The sequence below is a fragment of the Aythya marila genome (genome assembly GCF_965140915.1).
Source record: "Aythya marila genome assembly, chromosome: 1".
NCBI classification, from domain to species: domain Eukaryota; kingdom Metazoa; phylum Chordata; class Aves; order Anseriformes; family Anatidae; genus Aythya; species Aythya marila.
The window spans coordinates 181,246,568-181,269,269 of record NC_139042.1 but is presented as its reverse complement, the minus strand read 5'-3'; the positions used below and the strand labels follow the sequence as shown (position 1 = coordinate 181,269,269).

Genomic DNA, 22,702 nt, shown 5'->3' with positions numbered 1-22,702 from the left:
AGTGTCTACTAGTATGTTTTACTCCAGAGGAATTCAGTGTGTAAACAGTTTGTTTTCTAGTGTGTATTGCTTACAGAATCATTGCACGTGAGATAAGATAAAGGCTTGCACACAGTGATTTCTGTTGAAGTAGGGCACAGACACACAAATAATATCTCAGTCCTGAGAATCTAGGATTATGCTTTATCACAGACTTCAGAAGCTTTCACATTAACTCTTTTTCTTTGTTGTACCTTTTTCACACTAACTTTTTTTTCTTTGTTGTACTTTTCAACATGAACTGAACATCTGCTTCAGCATGAACAGAAGAATGACCCCAGTCGAGTGGTATTCCCAGAAAAAGCACCCACCTTGGAAAAAAGATTAGTAAAAATGGGAGCATTAACTGTGTTTGGGTTTGGTTTTTTCTTCTTTATAACTAAGTTAATGGCAAAGAAAGAGTGACTTTTTTTAGTGCTTTGAATACTTTTGGAAAATTTGGTCGCATTATGCTTCTATTCAGCATATGTAACTGAGCTGAATTCATATGAAAATTACTGGTTTCTCATCCATAATATTTGCATCCAGTACATACTTCAGTCTAGAATCAAAAATAAAATCTCCTTATTTAAAAGCATATTAAGCTTTTGTTTCTAGTATAGACAGTTTGTACAGAATCTCCTCAAAGTTGCTTTTTTGCCACAGGGTTTTAACTATTACTTACTGATTACTAGTTTTGTTTTCACCTGCTGTTCAGTTGCTGTCATAGCTGCTTCCTGTTGTTCACAAAGGTAAACATAAGCAAATAATACTGTATTGTTTATGTTGCATGCTTGTATTTAAAATGATCACGATGGTGTGTTTTGCCTTTTTAATATTAAGTATCATGATTTCTATGTTGAGAAAGATCTTTTGTAGTACAGATTCATATGAAAAACTTTCTGATAAGGTGTACCTGTTTTGTTGTTTTGTTTTGTAACAGCCACAGGACAGCAAATATCTTTTTACATATTGTCTGGAAAGTATTTTCCAGCTGAACTGTGCTATTCAATTTATGCCTGAGATCTGTTTCCTCAGGCATAATTACTTCTATTAACAGTTTCATCCCAAAAAGGATTATAAGGATGCTAAAAGGATTATAGGAATCCTTAGCTACGAGAATGCAGGCAACTTAGAAGGAGTATCAGCATGTTTCTTCTTGATCTGATGAGCTTTCACTACAGCAGCTTTGTGTTGAGTGATTCTCTCTTAAGGTTTTCTCCATTTAAAGAGTTGTTTGTAGTTCTGCAGCAAAATATTAGTATCTGTTTTTCGTCTGATTACCATGCTAGCTATGTTGCAAAAAAAGGAATTGGTGTAAGTCATCCAAATCACAGTTACATCTTTGTGGACTTGAATAAAGACATGTAAAAGTGCTGAAGGTTTGTAAAGGGACATTCTTCTGCTAAATCAGCTGAAGAACCAGTAGTCTCAATGGGGCGTCATACTTCAGCACTCTTTTTGGAGGTGTGTGCGGTCTTGGATGCTCCCTCCAGAGACTAGAAATGAGAAGATAAAAAAAGACTGATTGCTACTCTGGGCTGTTACTGTCACTGTCAGTTGTTTTCTGCTTTTTGTTTTAGAAATATACCTTGAGTGTTAGTATGTTTGCTTGTTATTGCAGTTGTCTTACCTCCTTTCCTCCCAGCTTTCTCATTCAATGCAAGGAACATCCTACAGAGTGATGAAGCTAGAAGCAAATGTAACTTTTTTTTTCCATTCTGTTCCCAACTTTGGATCAGAGAGGGTAAGTCATAATCCCCACCACCACCATCTACCAGCAGAAGTGTAGAAGTGCATAATCATATCAGCATCCTGACTTGAAGCAGCAAAGAAAAGGAAATACTTTAAAAATAGTTCTGTTTCTTTGTATTACCGTGTAATTAGTTCAGAACTAACAAAACACATCACAAAAGGAAAAATCCAAGAAATTGGAAAATAGAGAAATCTATAAAGTGTAGTTTTAACTGTTTGTCACACACAGTGGTGTACGAATAGCACTCCTCTGATTACCTCTAAATGCAGTTCAAAAATACTCAGATGCAGTTGTCCAGTGATGAGGTAGCTGGTAAATATTAGTAGAAGCTTGATGCATAACAACATCTTTTGGTTGTGTTTTTGTTTTTTTTCCAGTTGGGGGGGGCTGTTGTTGTTCATAGCTATTGTAAAATACCAATAAGGGAAATAAAAGTATGATACTTGCTGATAAATGGCTTCTAGTTTGAGAAGTAGAATAAAATATTCTTGGCTGAAATGAGTGAAAGGTTTGAACATTGTACTAAACTAATTTTGTATAGGTAAAGTCGTCAGAAAGGTGATACCTTAAATTCCAAATGTCTTTATTTTACTACTACACTTCCATTTTACCATTTCATTTACTACATTTTACTTAATTTACTGAATTTCTTTACTACTTCATTTACTATATTTTACTATGTATTTCATTTTGCTACTACAATTACTACTACTCCACTACTATTAGTACAGTGGGCAAACTTTTTTTTGTTTCTGTAGACCATGTTATGGATCTAATAAGAGAAACTGAATAAGCAGAGGACTGCTTTTTCCTAGTAATTTGTACAATAAAAGCAAAATACATTTCTATTTTAAATAATAGTGTCTATTTCATTGAATAGTTGCTTAAATCGACTGCCTCTAATGAAGTGGGTAGTGCTTTTCTACAATAAGCTGCTAGTTAGGCTGGCCTCCAAAATGCATTTGGGAGAAGCCCATCCTATTAAGTTGTCTTATGAATCACTTATTTCAAGTGTTTATAAAACCACAATTGCAAGCACTTGATTGTGGGCAGCATACAGGCTAAATACAGATTTTCTGCCATCAGCATCCTTAGTGTGTTGGAGCGTTCAAAAAGGCATAAACCATATGTGAGAAACAAGCATCTTAGACCTGATGTTGGACTCTAAATGTCTCATTTTATTGGTCAGTCATTAATTGTGCTGAGTAAGTAGGATATGATAAAAGCCAAATAAACAAAGGCTATTTTAACCTACCACATCATTTAAAAAAAAAAAAAACTCTTCAGATTCCAAATTCAGGCTTAAACAGTGAACTTCAAGGTCCTGTGTTCACTTTCATGTTGTTTCAGTGCCTTTTTCAAATTCCCTGCTTGAGAAGGTATCACAATATGGTTGTGATAGGGCAGGAAGCCAAGAGATTACTGCAAAATCTGGCCCCTGAGCCATGCAGTCAAAAATTCAAACCCCCCACCAGCACCTGGTGCTGGAGCCTTCAGATGAAAATCACCCTGCTGAGAGGCCTTCTTCTGTAAGTCACCACATTAAAGTCATTATCCTGGAATAGTAGTAATGCGATGATTAGCACATCTATGAGGGGATGGGAGGAAAATGCTAAAGAGCTTTGCATACATTAAGCAGGTAAGCCTCACAAGCCTGTGAGGTATTATTTTTCCTTTTACAGTAGTGCAAATCGGGGCGCAGGGGGTTGAGTGGCTTGGACCTGGGGCCAAATCCGACAGAGTTGCTTAAAGATGCAGCTAGGTTCCTACTTAGCCTTGCAATATCATTGGATACCTAACTTCTCTTGGTACTGATGAATATTCAGGCAGTGGCCTTTTCTGCATCTTGAGACTGCTGTGTCAAATGTAGGGCCTTGGATGATCCTGTAGAGATCTGAAGGAACCTGAAGGATTTCAGTTCTCACTTGTCCAGGATAAAATACAGGTTGTGAATGAGAGATTCTGTGTTCCATCTGTCTTCCTGGGATTTGGGTTTTGCCCCACTTTTCAAGTTTACTTGTGGAATACCTGTAGTAAGGCATTGCCTTTGTTTTCCTGTTTGGTTCCATCTGCAAATAGCAGACACTAATTTTAGCTGTGTGCTTTCTTAAACTGGGAAATAGTGGGCCTTTTTTTTATTACCACATTCTCTGTTGACATAGAGAAATGCTGTGTTCATGGCTTTTTGTTGGTTTTGTGTTGTTTTTTTTTTCCCCCTCTTCTTACCTTGTCCAACCCCCTTCTTGGGGACAAGACTTAAAACTTGAGCTATGTAGTTTGTTTCTCCTCTTCCTTTCTTTGAACCTCTTCTAACATTCCCCCCAAGCTGTAACTTTTGCTAATAGTTACAGGTACGTGCCTGCTTATGTTGGCTTTCTCCAGACTCAGTTCCAGTAATTGTGCAAAAGTTACAGGTGCTCTTGCCCAAATAAAGCTGTGCTGCTGGTATAGTACTACAAATGCTGCTTTGGACCTTACGCGATGGACAATTTTGAGTCTTCAGCCTTGCTAGACAAGTCTCTTGGGAATAAATCCATCTTACGCCATGTCATGAAAGGGGGACTGAGTGATCCACATCTCATCTGTGTTCACTGCCTGTTCCCTTGCAGCCTGTTCAGGTATTTGTAAGGGAGGTAATGTCTACACAGCCAAAAGCCTTGGAGGTCAAGTAGGTTTCATAGCTGCAGGTTTCTGCTTTTAAAGACAGTTGCTGCCATTTCTGTGTTCTGGAGGCACAGGGGGAAAGGTGTATTTGGAAAACTATTTCCTATTCTAGGGATAGGAATTCCCATCTACCAGAGCACTGGATTTTACAGACCAGAAATGACAAGCAGTGAGGTATGAAATCAGGTATCAGTGGCATTAAGTGAATGGTGTGTATCCTGAATAGCTTTAGTGACTTAAAATATTTCTTATCCTGATGCAGACAGTGCAGTTTCATGTCATACGGAGCCCAGGTCCCCATAACTGAGACTCAAAGGGCTCTCTGAAGGCTTTTGAGTTCCTCTAAACTGTGATACTGACTGCAGTACATCTAGGAAGATGTCTTCCATTTAAGGGTTTGGTTTTTGGTTTGGACTAAATATTCTTCCCAGATGAGCCTTCCTCTTCACCTGACTGCAGGAACACAGGTCCGACTACGTTATTTTCACTGTATTGAAAAGCCTCAGCTCAACTTCATGAGGTGTGCATGGAACGAGTCAGGCTCTCAGTGCTCCTAGCTCGTCTCTTGTCATCTGCGTAGTGCACGGCACGATCTCTTGACAAGAAATCGCATACACGTACTCACTGAAGGCAAACACGGCCCCGGGAGTGCAGTCTCTGGGGCTGCACGTGGAGCATCTTCTGGAGAGGAGGAGGAGGAGAAGGACAGTGTTCATCACTGCTGTGGGTTGCTGCAAGTGAAGGTGCTGCTGTTAATGGGGAAGGTTATTGGGGAAAAGCCCATGGGTCAGCTGCTTGCTGCACACCTGAGGAGGCTGGGGGGGAGCTGTGAGGGCTGTGGCCTCTGCTCAGAAAGGCCTCAACTGCTGGAGTTGGCTGTCCCCTCCCTGCCATGTCTTCTCTCCCCTATGAGCTGATCCAAGATCTATGTCCTGTACTCTTCTGAAACTGAAGCTGCCTTCTGCCTGAAAAGGGGATTTTTTTTTTCTTTCATGTCGATAGTATGTTACCAAACAGCTTGAGTGCCAAGCTGTTGTTTTTGGAGCTGTTGACAAAGGGTCGGTGACCAGAACCGAGGTTCCTACTGGCCAAGCAGTGCTGCTGTAGGACCAGCGGCGTGCTCCAGGCTTTATTCCCCTCTCCCGAAGTCTGCAGCCCAGAGCTTCTCTCCTGCGGGGCGTGGTTGCTTTGTCTCTGGTTTGGGTTTGGGTTGGTTTTCGGGGCGTAGTTTCCCAAGTTAGATCGAGAAGCAGGTGAACGGCACCGCCTCAGGCATCGCCACAACCCTGCTTCTTGCGTTTTCTTCCTCCAACGCTAGAGGCTGGCGGCTGTCACCTCAGCACCTCCCCGGCACCAGCCCCGGGCTGCTGCCTGCAGCGGCGGCCCCTCAGGGCGGTCCCACACCGCCGCCCTTTGCCTTATTGCCCGGCTTTTCCCCCTGGGCCGGCTCCTGCAGGCAGCGGGGCTGAGCGCTGTGCTCCGGGGGTTATTTGGGGACCTGGCCACAGGTGCCTGGGTTAGGACCGGGCCTTTCCCTGGGGGTCACGGTGTGCTGCGGGGTTGGGAGCGGCTGCGGTCCTGCTGTGGGGGGGGGGGGAAGTTGGTAAATGTGCTGATGTGCACCCACCAGCACACAGCTTCCCCCTGGAGGGGGGGTCCGTGCTGGCATCGCGATGGGCTTGGGGAGGGGATGGGGCAGTGCCGGTTCCCCCAGGTGGGGTGAGGTCCCCGGCCCTGAACTGGGGGGCCGCGGGGATCCCAGCACCGAGCCCCCGACCCCACCGCGGTGCCTGGGGCCGGCCGCTCGCCTGTAGGGTCAGCGGGAACCAACCGGCTCCTCGGGATTCCTGCCCGGGCGGAGGTGTTCCCTCCTCCTCCTCCTCTTCCCCCGAGTGTCTCTTGACATCATTTCATCCATCAGACTTACAGGAAAAAAAAAGAAAAAAAAAAAAAAAAACACCGCGCACACAGCGCGAACCCACCCAGCCCGCGGCAGCCCCTCATTGCGCCGCGCCTGCAGGGGAGGCTCGGCGGGGAGCGGGGACCCCCGGCCCCCCCCCCGGCCCCCCAAAGGGAGCCGCCTCCAGCCCTCGGGGCCCCCCGGGCGCCCCCTCCTTCCATGGGCTTTCCCCTCGGCCTGCCCCGATGCGGAGCGCCGCCGCCTTCCCACCATGAGCTGGCTCGCCGGGATGTGGGGGCCGCTCCCCCTGCTGCTGCTCTGCGCCGCGCCGCGGGTCGGCTCCTCGTGGTGGTGAGGGGCCGGGGGGGAGCGCTGCCGGGGGGCCCGGGGGACGGGACCCGCCGGGGGGCACCCGGGGCTTCACAGCGAGCATCTGGGAGCCGCTGGTGGTGCCGTTTAATCTTCACTCAGAGCTCCTGATTTGGTTCTTCAAGCGCCGCTTTGGGCTGCTGCGACCCCCGGAGCTCGGGGGGGATGTAATGGGGTGGGAGGGGGGTCCCTGTCCCTGCCCCTGTCCCTGTCCCTGCCGTGCCGCTGCCCTGCCGCTTGCCTCCCGCAGGTACATGGGGGCCGTGGGCTCGTCGCGGGTGATGTGCGACAACGTGCCGGGGCTGGTGAGCCGGCAGCGGCAGCTGTGCCGCCGGCACCCCGAGGCCATGCTCTCCATCGGCCGCGGCGTGGCCGCCTGGACGGCCGAGTGCCAGCACCAGTTCCGCCGGCACCGCTGGGACTGCAGCGCCCTGGAGCGGGGGCAGCGCCTGCTCGGCCGCGTCCTGCAGCGCAGTGAGTGCGGGGTCAGGGGACGGGGGGCGCGGGGTGGGGGTTTGGGGGGCACGGGGCGCACCCGCGGCACCCCCCGGGGGAGAAGCGAGGGGCGAGGCGAGGCGTGCCGGCATCGGAAGATGAGATGTGCCTCCCTCAGAGGGTGGCGAGGCGCTGGGGAAGGCTGCCTGGAGAAGCTGTGGGTGCCCCATCCCTGGAGGTGTCCAAGGCCGGGCTGGATGGGGCTTTGGGCAGCCTGGTCCGGTGGGAGGTGTCCCTGCACATGGCGGGGGGTTGGAGTTTGGCAGTCTTTAAGGTCACTTCCAACCCAAACTGTTCTGGGATCCTACGATAAGAAGCACTGCTTTGCTTAAAAACCACCATTAAATCATAAAGACCTGAGTTTCAGAAAGAGAATTTGGGTATTTTAGCGGTTGGCCATGCAGTTCCCGCATCTCCTTGTTTCAGCACGTACTGCACCCCAAAAAGGGCTCCAGAGAAACGGGGGCTCCAGAGCGCAGCCACCCAGCCCCAGCTGGGGACCCCAGCACCACGCCGTGGGCTGGAAGGGGCTGTTGGCATCCCAAGAGGATCCCAGCTCACCAGGACAGGGATGGCAGGTGACAACCCCTCCCATGTACCAGTCCCTCCTGGAGCATTTCCCCAGGAAGCACGGAGCAGCGTGCACCCTCCCAAAGGGCGCCTGTGTTCCTGCCACAGGGAGCCGAGCAGTGGGATCGCACCCCTGCAGCCCCGCCGAACGGTGACTGCCCATAACCAGCCTCGTGCTCCCGCAGCAATTATTTCTGAGTCACCACCGACGTCACCCGCAGTTTTCAGCTGAAGCTTTGGATGAGGTTTGTGTCTGGTGGAGCACGGCCCGGTTCCGAGGAGGCCGTGTCATAAACAAGTCAAAGCGCAGTTTGCCCAGAACTGGAATTTTCACTTGCAGGCTTATAGGAGAGAAGTCAGACACAAGGCATCTGCGCTGTACGCTGAGCTTGATTAGGCAGTGATTGCAATGGGAAGCGTTGCCTGATATTGCTCTAATTTGAAATGTTTTTGATTAACTTAATAAACTCAAATGAAACATTTTTCTTCCAACGACATCAAGTGTTTCTTTTTAATTAACGTGCTAAGAAGTTGCAAAGTTTCTGAGCATGTTTTCTCAGAAATGAAATTTTCCAAAGAGCGTGATTTGTAACAAGCCAAGATTTCTTTTGTGTGACTTTGAAGCCAGTGTAGGAAAGGCAGGGTTTGACCAGTGCTTTTGCAAATTTTTAGCTGCAGTTTGCTGAAGGTTTGCACAGCACACAGAACTCAAGGGGCCATTCGTATTTGAAACACCTAGATGCTGCTGGAATATAAAGACTCAACAATAAGCTATATGGTGTAATGCTGAAGTCATCCTGTTTTCCCTAAAATGAAATTACAGGTAACATCGTTGCCTCTTTGGGGTCCTGCTTACTGCGATGATATTATCTAAGGCTGATGACTGCTCAGAACGGGTATTGCTCGTTGCCAGTGGCCCCAGCTACTGCACAATTTGTGTGCTAAAAACCTTCCTGAGGCTGAAAATGTCCCGTTACCATAGAGAGAGTTGTGTCAATACAACAGCTCTGTATTGTACATTATTGCATCTTATAGAGATAGACTTAAAAAATAAACTTATGCAATTTTTGCATTGAAATAGGTACCCTGGAGTAGGCATACGCTAGAAATATTGACGGTCTTTGATAAAATAAATTAACTTCATTAAGAGGAAGGAAAACTGCCTGAGCAGTTGGGGTGTGGAAGTCACATCTGCGAGGCCAAATCCTGCCTGGAGTATTACACAAGCAGTGCCACTGATTTCACAGAACTTGTTTGCATGAACTAAGGCCACCAGGCTTGGCTCTAGACAGAAAAGTTAAATTTAACTTATCCTCAGGAAAAAGACCCCACAGATTTCTCACTACTGTCTTTGAAGCACGCAAGATTATTCCAAGTGCCTCAGAAGAGGAAAAGCTAGTTTCAAAAGTCGGTTGCAGGATTTTGCAACATACGTGTCGTTTCAGTGTCCCTGTTTAATGACTTCTTAAACTGCTCTCTGAAATAGCACTTCATATATTTTTGTAAATCGATGAAACAGGATAGAAACACCAGCTGTCCTGTTCATGTATCTGTGCAAAACAACTGATCCGTGAAAGTAAATTAATCAATATCAGGAACAAACTTATAATGTTTTCCAACTCCAACACTATATTGATGAGCTTTTACCAGGGAGGGGTCCAAGTTTAAGCCATGACTAATTCTGACTCCGGGGAACATGCATTTGTGCGATTTCAGCCCAGTTTTGTCTTTTGCTTAGCAAAAAGTCCAGCATAGCTGACTTTTAACTGTTAGGATAGCTGCTCAGAGCAGCTACCTCAATGATTTGTAAAGCAGCCTCTTTGTTTCAGGCAGTCGGGAATCTGCTTTTGTCCACGCCATCTCCTCCGCCGGGGTAGTTTTTGCTATCACGAGGGCATGTAGCCAAGGAGAGCTGAAATCCTGCTCCTGCGATCCCAAGAAGAAAGGCTCAGCAAAGGACAGCAAGGGCCATTTCGACTGGGGCGGCTGCAGCGATAACATTGACTACGGCATTAAATTCGCCAGGGCCTTCGTGGATGCCAAAGAGAGGAAAGGCAAAGATGCGAGAGCGCTGATGAACCTGCACAACAACAGGGCTGGAAGGAAGGTGGGTGTCCATCCCCCTGATGCCTGGAAATGCTCTCGGTGAGCTCTCACGGTGCTGGGCAGGTAACTGCTGGCTCTCGCTGGCCAGTCTCAACAGTTAGGAAAGAGTACGGGATGAGTGGAAGACCAAGATGCCGTTTCTGTCCCCCTTGAAGGTTCAGTGTGACGGGGGTTCCACATACAGAAAGAGCTATGGCTCATCAGTGCCCCCCTCCAAGTCCATTCAGTGATTCCTTCTGTAGGAAGATGAACAAAAGAACAATTCTTCGTAGGGTCATTGTGGGTGGAGGTTTTGTTTTGAGCCTAATCCTTACACCTGACCCTTATATATGGAGTTTTTACTTCTGATTAAGAAAAAATAGAAGTTCCTAAGGGAGGCTGAAGACCACACTGAAGAGCAGGCTGGATTATTAATGAGTAAATTCAAAATACCATTGGAGAAAAAAAAACATTACTATCTATTCCTCCGTATGTATGGTAAACCAACACACAGAATGGGCAGAGATGAAATAGAATTACTTCAATTTTTAAGAAAACAGTCATAACACATGTAACTCCAAAAGGCTTCAGCCTCAACCTGCTCTCAACAAAAACCCTTCTCTCAACGTTGTATGAAAATCCCATTCTTTAATTTCAACAAAAAGAATCCTCGCTTTGTTATTTATTGCAAGTGACTGGAGGGAGTAGTTGCCAGGCATATCGCCCACTGCTAGTGCAAGGGCTGAGGAAGTCATGCACCGATATTTGGCGGTGGTGATGATACGTAGTAAGAGTAGTGCACATAGCTGGAATATGCTGTTTCATTATTCAAAATGTGTTCAAAATTGCCTGCATCCATATCATCTGAAATAATACAGAAAGATATTTTTTATTGCTACACCTAGCGCTTCTAAGACGAAGAGCCTTCTTGGTTTTTGTGTCTTGTTCTTCTTAATTCAATACATTCAGTAGGAAGTAAATTGTTCATATTCTGATCTTTTTGTATTAAAAAGTTCCCTTAATATACTATTAAAATGTCTTACATTAACTAGCCTGTATTAGAAAAAAAATCTAATTGTCATGAATTGTACTGAAAACAAATGATTTTTCTTCAAGAACACCTTTGTTGCACCTGTTTGTTACCAGCAGGTACAACTAGTATATAACACAGCCAGATGAGGCTATTCAGATCAGTGATACACACGGCTGTGGTACACAACTGGGGGGGAGCCAAGCTAATATAGCTGCTGGTATGTTACTGCCCAAAAGAGGCTGCAGTCTACTGCACAAGCAAAGACTTCATGGGGGAGAATTAGCTCCATGCTGGGAAGTTCTTTCTGTGATGGTCAAATATTTTAGTAAATGTAAATATATATATATGCAAAATAGTACAACAGCACTGGTAAGCAGGTAGGCTTTTTGATTTATTAAAAATAATCAATGCATTCTCATATGCTTTAGGGCCTGCTTTACAGAAAGCACTGCTGATCTGCACCCACGGTTCAGTGGTGTAGGCTGAGTTTTGCAGGCACCTCAGTACCCCAGCCCACCCACAAGCCAAGGTTTTTTCACACCCACAAAAGGGGAGGCCCATGTTGGTAGGTTCCTCTTAAATCTAGACTGTTCAGATTTTACTAATTCAAAAATACACTGAATAAGTATTTGTAGTAATCTCATAGGAATCATGCAAAGTAATATGCTGTGTATCAGTACAGGGGCACCACCGGCAAAATAAGTGCTGCATCCTGATGTGCTTCAGGTATTCAAGGCCTCAGTCCAACAAGTTCTTTTAAACTTAGCTGTAGTTTCTCAGATAATTAAAACCAAGCATCTGCTTAAATCCCTTTCTGAGCAGAATCCCAGTCCTACTTTTTCTCTGAAGTTGTCACAAATACAACTTACCAGTTGGAAAGAAAAAGAAACGTACTTTGGCTAAGTAACACATTCTTACTTTATCACCAAGTGCTTGAATGGGAAGTGCTGTTCTGCTATGCAGCAGTGTCACTTCTGGTCACACACCTTTTCTCTCTGTTATCCTCTTCCTATGATGCTGTTCCTCTTGTACAAACTCTAAAACGTTCATATTTCATGAACCTTTAAGGCATAATATTTATAGATCAGACATCCATGTCTTCAGAATTAGGAATGAATGATTTATTGTATATGAACCCATCTCTTGTTCCCTAACATCATATAGATAGCTTAAATGTTTGAGATGAAGCTGAAATGGCTTTCATGCTATCCAGACATTGAATTAATGATGAAGGTGATCACTGCAAACTAATGAAGGTCGTACTCTAAAATGTTTGTTAAAAAGTTTTATAAACATTTTACAAATATCTTATTTCTGAATTGTATGTGGATCAAATGCCTAGCCCAGATATGGTGTTTTGTAGAGGCTCTGTAAAAACACTTCAATATGAAATGCTTATGATTTTCTAGGCAGTAATTAAAACACCATCTACATCTGCATAGGCATTTAGACACCATGCCTAAGAGCTGTTTGATGAGTCGGACTGTATCGTCAACTTTTTCACGGTAAATTTAGACCTGACTGCAATACAATTTCCATTAACAATTCAACACTGGAAATCTCACAGTGTTCTCTGGATTTTTTTTCCATACAACGTAAGTGTCCATGTCAAAGAGCAACTCCATGAAGCTGAGATAGGGACGCTCAGTATGGCGGTGCTTCAGCTTGAGCAATGGTGCAATGGGGTGCCTTCGCCTATCAAGGGGCTGAGTGATTCTGTTCATTACCCAGATTATTTCCTTCTGTCCGAGCTGTGATCTGGCATTATAGTGTGCTAGAGGTCTTTGGGGTGACTGGCGGGGGGGAGGCAAGGACACCCTTGGAGGATTGGTAGTATGGTTGAGTAAAGCAAGCAGAGCAGACCAACCATGCGAGGCTAACTTGATGCTACCAGTGGGTGTCACTACAGACCGTGGTTTCAAGACCCATTGCAAGCCTGGCATTACAGGATCAATGGAAAAGGATTGAGAAGCTTAAATGACAGTTTGTTTTACCTGTGTATATTTTACTGCGTTTCTAAACAGGCCGTGAAGCGGTTTTTGAAACAGGAGTGCAAATGTCACGGTGTGAGTGGATCATGCACTCTAAGGACCTGTTGGCTGGCCATGGCAGACTTTAGGAAAACAGGAGATTATCTGTGGAAGAAATACAATGGAGCGATTCAGGTGGTCATGAATCAAGATGGCACGGGTTTCACTGTGGCTAATAAGAGATTTAAGAAGCCAACTAAGAATGACCTGGTATACTTTGAAAGCTCTCCAGACTACTGTATCAGGGACAGGGATGTAGGTAAGCCTCTATCATTACACATGAATGGTTTTATTTCAGACATTTGTACTTTGAAGGTCAAAAAATATCATTATTAATGAGTGTATATATATAAATCCATGCATATAACCAGCAGGAAACAGGAAGGAAAATGTTCTGGAAGGATGGCTCTGCACAAGAATGATAGATCCGCAATGTCTCTAGATGTATGATAGCCAGTTCTAATACAATTCAGCAGTTTCTTCCAGATACTATGGAGCCATGGAGACTCTGCAAGGCAAAGGTTGCTTTTGGGACAAGTTTGAGCTATGCTCTGGAGGCTGCTCCATGCCATAATGCGGCCATGTGTATACTCATATTTCATAGCTCAGTGCAGAGCTGCCAGGTCCTGTGCAGAACCAAGTCCTGTGTTGTCCCCATGGTACCATCTTGGTTACACTGCTTCTCTTCTGTATTGTAAACTCCCAAGAGACAGGTGCCCTTTATCTGCACATTCCTCACAGCTCGTTGTGGACAGTCCCTAGCTGCAGACGCCCCTCTCCCCACAGGCATGAGATCTGGCAGCTCTGCTCTGGCACCAGTCAATGCACCATAGCATGGTGCAAAGAGGTCAGAGGATGTGCAGGTGGCTGCAGGAGCACAGGTCAGTGGGGCACAGCATCCTGCATCCAAAGACACAGTGCTTACTCCTCTCTGTAAGTGAGCCTTGGCTCGGTCCATGACTACTATCATGCTTTCTGTAGAGTCATGCCAGCCCCAGTGGGAAGAGGTGAAGTTTCAGGGCTGCTGTTAACACTGGATGTTTCTGCTTTCAGAGGTTTCAGTAGAGGCTTTCAGTAGAGGCACCCTTAACAAAGTTCCAGGGTTCAAGGCATTGCCAAGCAGCACTAAGCATGCTAACAGCTGTTGAGCAGCATGTAGCATTTCCTGATGTGCCAATTAAGAACTAAAAAACAACTAAAGAAAAAGCAGCAACAACAACAACAACAACAAACACATAAATTTGGAAAAGAGAGAGAGACTGAGTAATGTATGAAAGATGCTGTGGAACTAATTAATAGGTTGTATAACGTACCAGAGTGCACCCGGTATGACACATCCATAAGTATCTGGATAGCAATGCAGCTTAGCTCTTTTTGGCACCACTGTGTATTTACAATCCAAGTTTACTTGGAACAAGCATTGCAAAACAACTGTACTTAAATAAGAACAATATGTGAAATCCTGGTCATGTACGATTGACTTCAGTGAACCCAGAATTTCATCCAGTACACTTACATTGTGTAGTGTTCCTGGTTAGTTAAGTAGTCAAGGTAATTTTAAATGTTATTTATGGCGTTTGCAGGTGGTACTTATTACCTGCACAAGAGCACGTTGTTCCTTGAGTAGTGACCGACACCATAAAATCTAATACTTTAATCCAGGTGAATAAATGGGCATATTGTGGCATTGTGCAGAGACTAGGATTGATTCAAAACTTGAATTCTTTGCAGACTAGGTTTTATCCAGAACTCATTTCTTGAAGCTGCTTTTCTCACTATAAGATCTGTGATATTTTTCCCCTTAAAAGGAGAGTCAGTGCACGAGCCACTTCTGTGTCAAAAAGCCATTTAATCATCTCTGCAGTAAGCCTAGCCTAGCATGTCAGGCTTGTTATCGTGGAGGAGACTGGGCGTTTGTCACCGCGGTGTGCTCTGCTCGCTTGCCTGATGCTGTCAAGCCCGCCCGGAGATCGCAGCCTGACATATGCTTTTGCTCATCCCCAGATAACACTTCAGATGAGGCGTTTCTTTGCCGCTCAGAATCCTGAGAATGTGGTTGTTTTGAAGAGCACATTTTTGGAAAGCTGTAGTAAACCTTCAGTGGGAACAGGAACAATTCTGCGGGATTGCCTTCGCTTTCATGGAGCGAAGAAGGAATCAGATAAACACAAGCTGATCTGAGTTCAACAGAGATAATATCAGCAGCTGAGCAGCATTTTTTCTTGATTAGTTTTATTTTGCCCTGTTGAGCACTCCAGAGCATTAGCCCTGTTAGCTGATTGGAGGTTAAATGAAATGAGATTATAGAAGTTTGAGTTTGGAAATATGCGGACAGCATCTCAGTGTCAGCTAAATGTAATACCACAGTACTTTATCGTGCCCTTGAATATAGCTCTGCCTTTCATTCTCCAGGGAATTCAAGCAATTTAGTGCTTCAGAAAAACTGTGAATCTGGAGTTTGATTAGTATCAGGGCTGAACGAAGGATTCTCAGAGCACATTTTATGAAGCACTGCAGCTTGACCAGGAGACAGCTTCACAGACTGTGAAATGACAAAGCCAGTATCCTCTGTGGCTTGGGTGTGTTAATACACATAAACCAGTAAATTAAAGGTACTCGGGAGTTGTATCACCAGCGATCTATCCAAAAAACCCCGCATCTCGCCTCCTCCTGTTGGAGCTTGTAGCTTTGGCTTTTCTCTCTGGTGGCAGGCAGCCATCGGAGGGTGCTGTCACTGGATACACCCCAGTAGTCTGTCCGGGAGGGGCAGTTGGATGTACGTACATGAATCACCCCAGCAAAGTGAAAACTGCTGTTTTATTATTTTTTTCCTAGAAGGAAAAGAGGAGTCATTGCTTTGGGGAGAAAGATAATTTGTGGCAACCACTAATAGCAACTCGCTTAATAGCAAGAGTGCATAATAAGCCAACCACTTCTATCTAGCATTAAGATTGCACGACTTTTAGAAAAGGACCGAAGGAAGGTTTTCACAAGTGTTCAGAAGTCACTGGATTCTGCTCATGTGGAAGCCAAAATCATTTTTTCCCCACGTTTTTGTACTCATAGTTCAATAGAAGCAGAGGTTGAACATCCAAGAGGGCTTTTGAAAACCCTGTTGTGAACTTACAAATTTTGACATGCTTTGCATGGTGTTCCCTTATATTAACATGAATTGCCAGCTGCCAAAATCAGTAAAAGCATATCCAGCACTATACATAGAGAGATTGGTTAGAGATGATAATGCTGCAAAAAGAAATAAAGTGAAGGTTTCACTGGTGGCAGCCCAGGTGTAGGATGCACTAGTATATCCCTAATGTGCAACTTCACCTCAGAAATGCCCTAAACAAAAGCCCCCTTTGTCTGCCTGTAAACTTCTGGTAGAAACAGGTTAATTTTTTAAATGTTGCCCTTTTGCCATCCATGCAGGCTAGGTTGATTGAAAACTGTAGCAAGTTTATCACATTTTGAACATGGTGCAAAAGCGGAGAATGCTTTGGGAATAAGTGCATGAGCAGCCATAGCATGGACATCACCAGTTCACTGGTAGATCCTCTATTGTGGGCTGTTGTTTGTAGAGTCTGTTAAAGCAAAGTAATGTGTTCCAAAAAAAAATCAATCCAGCAGGTTTATTAAAAATTAGTTTGTGCAGAGCACCCATAAAACTTGGGCAGTGTTTGGGTGAAACCTCTTCCTGCAGGGAGACCCCCACCTAACTCACCCCAAGGTTTAGTGCAGGCTGAGCTCAGTTATGTGCTTGGGGTAGCTGGGATGGAGTTGCGAGAGCACCTCTCCAAGGTGGATGAGATAATGAAATCGCCTTGGCGAGCAAGGGTTGACTTTTTGCAATTGTTGTGGTAGCAGCAAGGCTTTGGCCCACTGAAGGTGGTGGTGGAGCGAAGAGATGGGCCCTGCCCATGTGCAGATGTTCTCAGGACCTGCTGATAACCCTTCTGAGATGTACCCCAAGCTGTTCTGAGTCATCCACAGGTTTCTCCCAGCGCTCGTTTGGTCCCTGTTTGGGTGCCATCAGAGCTGCCTCTGCCTAAATGTGAGCCGGGTGTGGCACATGTGGGTCGTGAACGTGTGGTACCAGTCTCCCGTGTCCCCGACAAGTGGGCACGTGGCTGTGTCTGTCTGAGAACTCCTTCACAGGAGTTCTCTTATTTTTTATCCCTTACCACCCCATCTAGGCCATTTGCTACATTTCAGAGATGAATAAGGAAGGCCAAATCTGGAGTGAAAGAAAAACATGAAATTAAATTACAGCCTGCAGAGTACTGGTGTTGGGCGAGACGTGTTAGCACTCGAAGCGTGCAACCTGTGGAGAGAAGCCCATGTCGATCTCTGTCAGAAACTTTTTGCTAGGTTGTTCCCTGTGTGAATACTTGGTCTACATCTCCCAGTATTTGCACTGGCAATGTGTTAGGCGAAGTCCCGGCCCTCAGTCAGGGCAGGCGCTCGTCCCTCAGGGGCTGAGGAGGTGCCCTCAGGAACAGGCCACACCAGCAACCAAGGATCCTCTGGGAGCTGGAGGACTGCAGCAGCCATTAGTAGCTATGGGAATTGGAGTCAGATGCATATTTACTGTTAACTGAATCTGGATAAGCTCTTCTTTAGTCAATATGTTTCTGTCTCTTCGTTGCTGCCCCACAAAACCCCAGCTCTTTCAGACAAGGCTGCTTCCCGAGGGCACTGCCTGTCCCCTCAGACTCTCCTGTACTTGCCTGGTGTGTGTAGGGCACTCGTGAATATTTCTTGATTTAAAAATTGTCTTCAGAGCCCCTTTTCTGTCAATACTTGCTTTTATTTATTTATTTGTTTTCCAAAATGCAGGTGTGGAAACTTGGTTATTGTTATTAGGGTTTTAACTTTTTTATTATTATCATTATTTAACGTGAATATTGAGTCGTGAACTTTATTGCTTGAAGCCAGTTTTTTAATCAATAGAAATCGAAGGGAAATGCTTATGTTATATAGGAATAAAGTCATCATAATGCTTTTGGAATGGAGAGAAAGTAGTTTTCAACTTTCCATATGTTTGCTCAAAAAATAACTGCAAACCAAGAAGAAAGGAAGGGTTTGATGTACAGGCCACGGAGTTGGCAGTATTCAAACCTGTGGATATCTTGGCAGGTACGATGTTGTGTGTCGGCATGGCAATTCTGAAACTTGAACTAAAAACAAAGAGGTTGCACGAAAATTTTCTGCGAGTTAGAACACAGTCCTGCCTCTTACGTGACGAGGAGGTGCGCTGCAGGTAGCGGGGCAGGAACAGCAAATCCTGCCCTTTTGCTCAGTTTCTGCTGGTGGCCTCGGCGCTGGAGCACCTCCAAGGAGTGCCGTGGTGTGCTTGGCTGCTCTGTCAGCTATTGCTCATCTTCCCTCTCATGAAAGGGAATGGGTTTTGTGTGTGCGTGTGTCGTAGCTGAGTTTGTTTTGGCAAGGGTTTTATGTTGAGGCAAGCTGAGTGTGTGTGTTGAATGCTGACAAAGAGTTGGAGGTGTCTGTCAGTCCCCAGTGGTGGAGCCCCAGCATGGGCTGCTCCATGTCCTGCTTTCCCTGGTGAGGGCAGGTGACCAGGGACTGTCCCCAGGCTCTGGCAGAGCCACAGAGATGCTGAAGGGGCTCTTTGAACTTCTCCAAAATGTTGGCTTTGCTTAGGAACCATGCCTTACTATGAGCCTTTCTCTTTCACCAGGTTCTGTGGATGATCTGGTTTTCTCCCCTAGTGGCACAGTGCTGCTGGTTGTGTGTGGTGGGTGACATCAGGTGATACTGGCTTTTGACTATCTGCTAGGGGATGAAATCATTTTCATTTTGAAGTCGGTGGCAAAACTCCCATAGAATGGGTGGGAGTTTCCCATTCAGGTTCTCTTGGCTGCTGTGTGATTTCCTCAAACATCTGGAAATCAGAACTCTGGGGCTGGGAAATAACCTGTGCTTGGCTGAGGAATGCTGCTGCTCCTTCCCGGGAAAGCTGCCGCACCTCATCGCAGCAGTTCCCGATGAATCCCCCTGACCTTATCGCAGAGGTTGGCGTGAGGTCTTCCTCCCATAGCAGTTTGAAACCTAACCTGAATCACTGTTATTACAGATTATTGTCCTCGACATAGCACATCACACAGCCTAGGCATCCCAGGACTTCGTTACTGGGCCCCATCAGTGTGGTAAACCCCCAGGACAAGCCCCTACAAATGTGGTTATTTGGTTGAAGGCATTTTGCACAGCCTGGGATGCGATAGATGTGTCTGTGGGCTGCACAAGCACAGCACCGTGCAGCTCTTCCAGCTCTTTGTGCTGCCTCATGGATCGAGGCGAGCATGGTAGCCTGCAAGCAGGGTTTGGTTTGCTTCTGCCACAGGCTTCCGATGTGACCATGGGCAAGTCACGCAGCTCTGCATCTTCCCAGGTCCTTCACTGGTTTCTACACCAACATCAGGTGTTCCCTCAAACAGATGCAGCTTCAGCCTGCCCCCGAGCTCCCCTCCTGCCCCGGTGCTGGGCTGAGCTGGGCAAACGGGACAGAGCTGAAATGGGGACGGCAGAGCTCAGCTAGGCAGAGCAGCCAGGCCTAAGGACCAGAGCGTGTCTCCGGCCACACCACACATTCAGCGTGCCCTCTTCTGCGCCATGCTGGCCAGCTAGCAAGGGAGCCAGGCATGTGGCCCTCCATTCGGGCCGCCTCCAGCCACTTTGTGCCCCCTGGGGATGGGCAGAGCTGTTCAAGTTGCTCTAGAGAGCTGCAGAGAGGTGCGGGATGTCTCCCTGCCCTCCTTCTGTCCCTAGCAGGCTGTAAATAGTTTAGTGCATTTTGTACCAGGAAAGAGCAGAAACCTTTGTACTTGCTCTGCGGGGATGTGTGGTGGCATGGATCATCAGCAACCCCCTGGGCTGGTGTGCACAGGGGCTGTTAACCACCCAAAATGCCTGCTGTGGTGTTGGGTTTGGCAGAGACTCCAACCTTCAGCAGGGGGCACTGCCCAGCGCGTCCCTTGCAGCCCTGGATGTAGTGGTTTGGGGTCTGGCAGCCCTCCCACAGCTCCTCTGCGGAGTGATGTGATGTTGCAGGATCAGATCCCTCACAAACGATGTCTCCTTTTCCTGTTGTCGTATGCTCTCTGTCCTCCCTTAAAACACACCCCCTGCTCTTTCGAGTGACCTCCGCTGCCTTCGCCTTGCAGGGTCCCCAGGGACGGCCGGCCGGGTTTGCAACCAGACGTCCCGCGGCATGGACAGCTGCGAGGTGATGTGCTGCGGCCGAGGCTACGACACCGCGCGCGTCAGCAGGATGACGAAGTGCGAGTGCAAGTTCCACTGGTGCTGCGCCGTGCGCTGCCAGGACTGCCTGGAGGTGGTGGATGTCCACACCTGCAAGGCGCCCAAGAGCGCCACCTGGACGTCCCGGACATGACGGTTGGGTACTGCTGCCCTGCCTGGTCCACGCAGGGAATGCTTCCGAGGCCTCTGCTGGATTTACGCTGGTTTTGCCTTCGCCTTTCGTTACACAGAAGCTGCTCAATGACTATTACAGACTCTGCAGTGTTCACTTCTTGTCTCCACATGACCGCGTTGTTGCACGGTTTGTGTAACAACCACTGCCGTGCTGGAAGGAGCTGCTTCTGTTGGGGCTGTCCCAACCAACACACAACTCTGAGCTCCTTGAGGGAAGTCCTTCCTGCTGCTGGACACACGGCGAGATGTCAGGATGAGCCATTTCGTACTGGATGCCACCAAACGTGGGGGCTGCGGGTTGCTACGACTTCCTGCTGAGGGCCTGGTGCTGCTCATAGCCATGCCCTGGGTGCTTGGCCTACTGGGCTGAGACCTGGGCCCTGAGCAGGGACTCCTCCTTGGAAAACTTTGTGGCCAGGATGATTTTGAGGCTTTACCAGAGGTGAATTTGCCCACCAATCTGCTGTGGGGTGGTGTGTGCGCTGTGGTGGCCCTTACAGCTCTGGGCTATGAGGTGCGCTGGGCAGAGCCTGGCCCGTAGGGGAAAGCAAAGAGCAGCAGGAAGCGTTCAACTGCAAGAGTCCCATCTGCTATTAAGGAGCCAAAGCAATTGTCTTAGGTATATATTTGTGAAAACTTGCCTTAAGGACTTATAAAAGGTTATTAATACTAACCACTGATGTTTGTTTTTTGTTTTTTCTTTTTGATCTGAAGGATCGAAGAAAAGTAATTCCAGCCCAATGACAGCTGGAGACAGGACACTAAACTACCTAAGGATAAGATTTCCTATTTTTCATGTACTGAATTTTACTGAAACGTTTGCAGAAATCTGATGGAGAAAGCAATACCTTGTCTTAATAACAATTGGGTTTCATTCTAAAGAATCTATCAACTCCTATGTTCTTTTAAATTTAATAAACCTAATATAAATGTGCTCAGAATGATACTTTCAGTTCCAATGGGGACTTCCAAATGAGCTTTTCTCGGAATGCATGCTGCACAAACTTGCAGCTGATTGTACATTGGCCTTTGATGGAGGCAGTTGTGAGCTGTGCCAGGTCTGTGTTCTGGGCTCAGATCAGCACAAAACAACAAAGTGCTGGAAATGTGCATAGGCTTATGAGGCCCTGAAGTTGTAGCCTCACAGGAGAGATGCTGGGGAGCTGTGTCAGACAGGGAACAGCCAGCTTGCTGAGGAGCAGGGGGAAGAAATGGGGCCAGTGCCACCAAGTCTAATAAGGTAGCCCTGGAAGGCTGTGGAAAAGCACCCATGAAGTGCAGGGACAGGCACAGTAATGAAAAAATAACTTCTGAAAGGGAGGTTGAATGGGTGACAGAAAATATTTCCATGTGAAAACGAAAAATGGAAAAGACTGGAGGAATCTTAGTGTGTACAAACAGTGAGTGAAAAAATAATAGACAAGAAGCACACCATGGCAATAAAGCAAGGTGAGTCGTCAGGTTAATGTGTTTTTTGTTTTGTTTTGTTTTCAAAGAATATTAAAACAGAATGTGTTTCCTTTTATTTTTTATTTTCATTCAAAGGTCTTGAGAGAGCAGTCATTTAAATCTGAAATTCATTTAGAAAAGCTTTAATCATTAAAATGGGCAAGGCATCTCCAGAAGGCACAGCTGGCATTAAAAGATTAGGAGGATCCAGAAAGCTATTTATCTGGACAAAATAATGTTCCTGTTAATGTGTACAGCACTAATGTAATGACCATGGTTAGAAATAAACAACAGTCATGCCACTGGGCATACACCCAGTGCTGGTGGGGATAGCCCTGCAGGTGTGCTAGTCACAGTGTGCACATTCCCCACGTGCATCCGCAGTGCACAAATGTATATATCTGTACACACTTAAAGTTCGGTGGTTATGCTGGAAAGTCTGGCTCTAGGCTGGATACGCAAAATTTCACATCTAATTGTCTTTAGAGGTGAGCTCTGATGAGAATTTTTATTAAAATTTCATTGTGAAATTAAATGGAGTTCACAGTCTGGGCAAGGCCACGTTCTAAGCCTTAAAGAACCTAAAAGCAGCATATTATTATTTTTTGGTGTGTGTCGGGTGTTTGGAACAATTCAGAGATCCTTTGAGTAATCTACAGATTCACCATTAGTAACACTGAAAATATTTCAGTGTTCTGAAAAAAAAAAACTCACTGCAAGAGAACTTCTTCTAGGAAGTTGAATAAAAGGTAATGAAATCAGCCTCAATCACTTCTTAAGTTCAGCAGCAGCAGACAAATACACCTGAATGCTACAGTCCCATGTAAAATGTTTTGAGGTCACTGTATTAAAGGTGCTGGAACTTTTATTTTGGCAGAACA

The 22,702-nt window shown here is 46.1% G+C and overlaps 2 protein-coding genes across 2 annotated transcripts in view; both read left to right on the top strand.

The window, feature by feature from the left end:
- ASZ1 (ankyrin repeat, SAM and basic leucine zipper domain containing 1) overlaps positions 1 to 444 on the top strand; it is a gene marked incomplete at both ends in the record, with an annotated part of 38,201 nt that extends 37,757 nt beyond the window's left edge. Inside the window, one exon of the mRNA XM_082752152.1 lies at positions 298 to 444. Coding sequence (XP_082608278.1) covers positions 298 to 444 — 147 coding nt within the window. The remainder of the gene's footprint in view (positions 1 to 297) is intronic.
- Positions 445 to 6,639: 6,195 nt separating this feature from the next.
- On the top strand, positions 6,640 to 20,967 carry WNT2 (Wnt family member 2). Its single transcript, XM_082751988.1, has 5 exons — positions 6,640 to 6,689; positions 6,958 to 7,181; positions 9,602 to 9,879; positions 12,915 to 13,179; positions 20,102 to 20,967. The coding sequence occupies exons 2-5, from the start codon at positions 6,962 to 6,964 to the stop codon at positions 20,329 to 20,331; spliced, it is 993 nt and encodes a 330-aa protein (XP_082608114.1). The 5' UTR covers positions 6,640 to 6,689; positions 6,958 to 6,961; the 3' UTR covers positions 20,332 to 20,967.
- The last annotated feature ends 1,735 nt before the right edge of the window (positions 20,968 to 22,702 follow it).